The following is a 1,200-nucleotide window of genomic DNA, read 5'->3' as shown; positions in this document are numbered from 1 at the left end:
CAGTGTATGCATCGCTTTTTTCCTCTTCAGGCTCTGCTGAAATTCATAAACGTGAAGACGGTTGCTTGCACTCTTGCTGGGATAGGCACAGTCTTCTCGATAGGCTTTGTCATCGGCCACGCTCTCTGTAAGTTAAAATTATAGCCATGATAGCAATATATACATATGACCAGTCATGCCTGCTCCGCGTCGCGTGGACGTTCGTTGGGTAGTGCGTACTCGCTTCTGCGAGCGGAGGAAGTCACAACCGTCGAAGTCGGTGTCTTTGACTGACATTGTTCCGTTACAATATACAGACAATATGCATAGAATCGATGCAGACACTGAACACAATCGTCTTTCTTTGCAGCCAGGGAGCAAAGGCTGCAACTGCTGGATCATGGTTAGTATTCTCTTCGGGCTCACTCAACCGTGGGAGATTTTTCGTCGGAGCTTCTCCGTAGGCGATATTCCGGACTGAAGCACTTCTCTTTCTCATTCCAGAGCCCTTTGACCGGCCTTCGAGATAGAGCCTAAGAGCTTCTTCCGTTTCAAAGGTCCCACCGGCCCCTGGAACGAGAAAGAGAAGGAACGAATACTAAAACAGATTTCTCAATTGAGCGATTTGTTCGCGGCGTACGAATGCTACGACTGGGCGCTGGTCTGTGCCGTTATTCTGACCCAAGCGTCTCTCGTGGTGAAGTTTGCCCTCCGCTCAAGTGTACATAGGCAGGCAGTACAAACTTTCGACCTTTGGGCGCACAAGGAGTGGTGAGGAACATATCTATAGTCATCGTCATCGATGAATATTCTCATTATCGATATCACGATGTATTTCTTTTTCCCGTGCACCCCGATACGCGAAAGTCGACGCGAAGGCTCCGGCTGCGACAGCTCGTCAAACCGCGTGGGTCAGAATAGATTTATTCCTTTCCAGTGCCGGCTACCGTCCATTCTTTCAAAGCGTATTTGCTCAGATAAATCGCAGTCTGAAATTGAGTCTCCAAGCTCCGTCGCTCCTCAAAAGCCCAGGGAATCAGAATGACGAAGCTTTCCTGATTAACTCCGTGTCTGGATCGAAGCCTGGCTCGCCCGTCGGTCAACGACCGCCGAGTGCAGATTCGGACGGGAGTGAATTCTCGCCAAAGAAGACAATATTGATATCAATCGGTGTAAGCTGCAACCGCTGGATCATGGTTAGTATTCTCTTCGGGCTCACTC

General features: G+C 49.5%; 1 protein-coding gene across 1 annotated transcript in view; it reads right to left on the bottom strand.

The window, feature by feature from the left end:
- Window positions 1-474: 474 nt before the first annotated feature.
- LOC100905322 (low-density lipoprotein receptor-like) overlaps window positions 475-1,200 on the bottom strand; it is a gene marked incomplete at its 5' end in the record, with an annotated part of 4,468 nt that continues 3,742 nt past the window's right edge. The window contains one exon of the mRNA XM_018638243.1: window positions 475-549. Within this exon, the coding sequence (XP_018493759.1) occupies window positions 475-549 (75 nt within the window). The remainder of the gene's footprint in view (window positions 550-1,200) is intronic.

Source organism: Galendromus occidentalis, unplaced genomic scaffold, assembly GCF_000255335.2.
Source record: "Galendromus occidentalis unplaced genomic scaffold, Mocc_1.1 scf7180000076770, whole genome shotgun sequence".
Taxonomy (NCBI): domain Eukaryota; kingdom Metazoa; phylum Arthropoda; class Arachnida; order Mesostigmata; family Phytoseiidae; genus Galendromus; species Galendromus occidentalis.
Note: the sequence above shows the minus strand (reverse complement) of the source record. Positions and strands in the feature narration are given on the sequence as shown.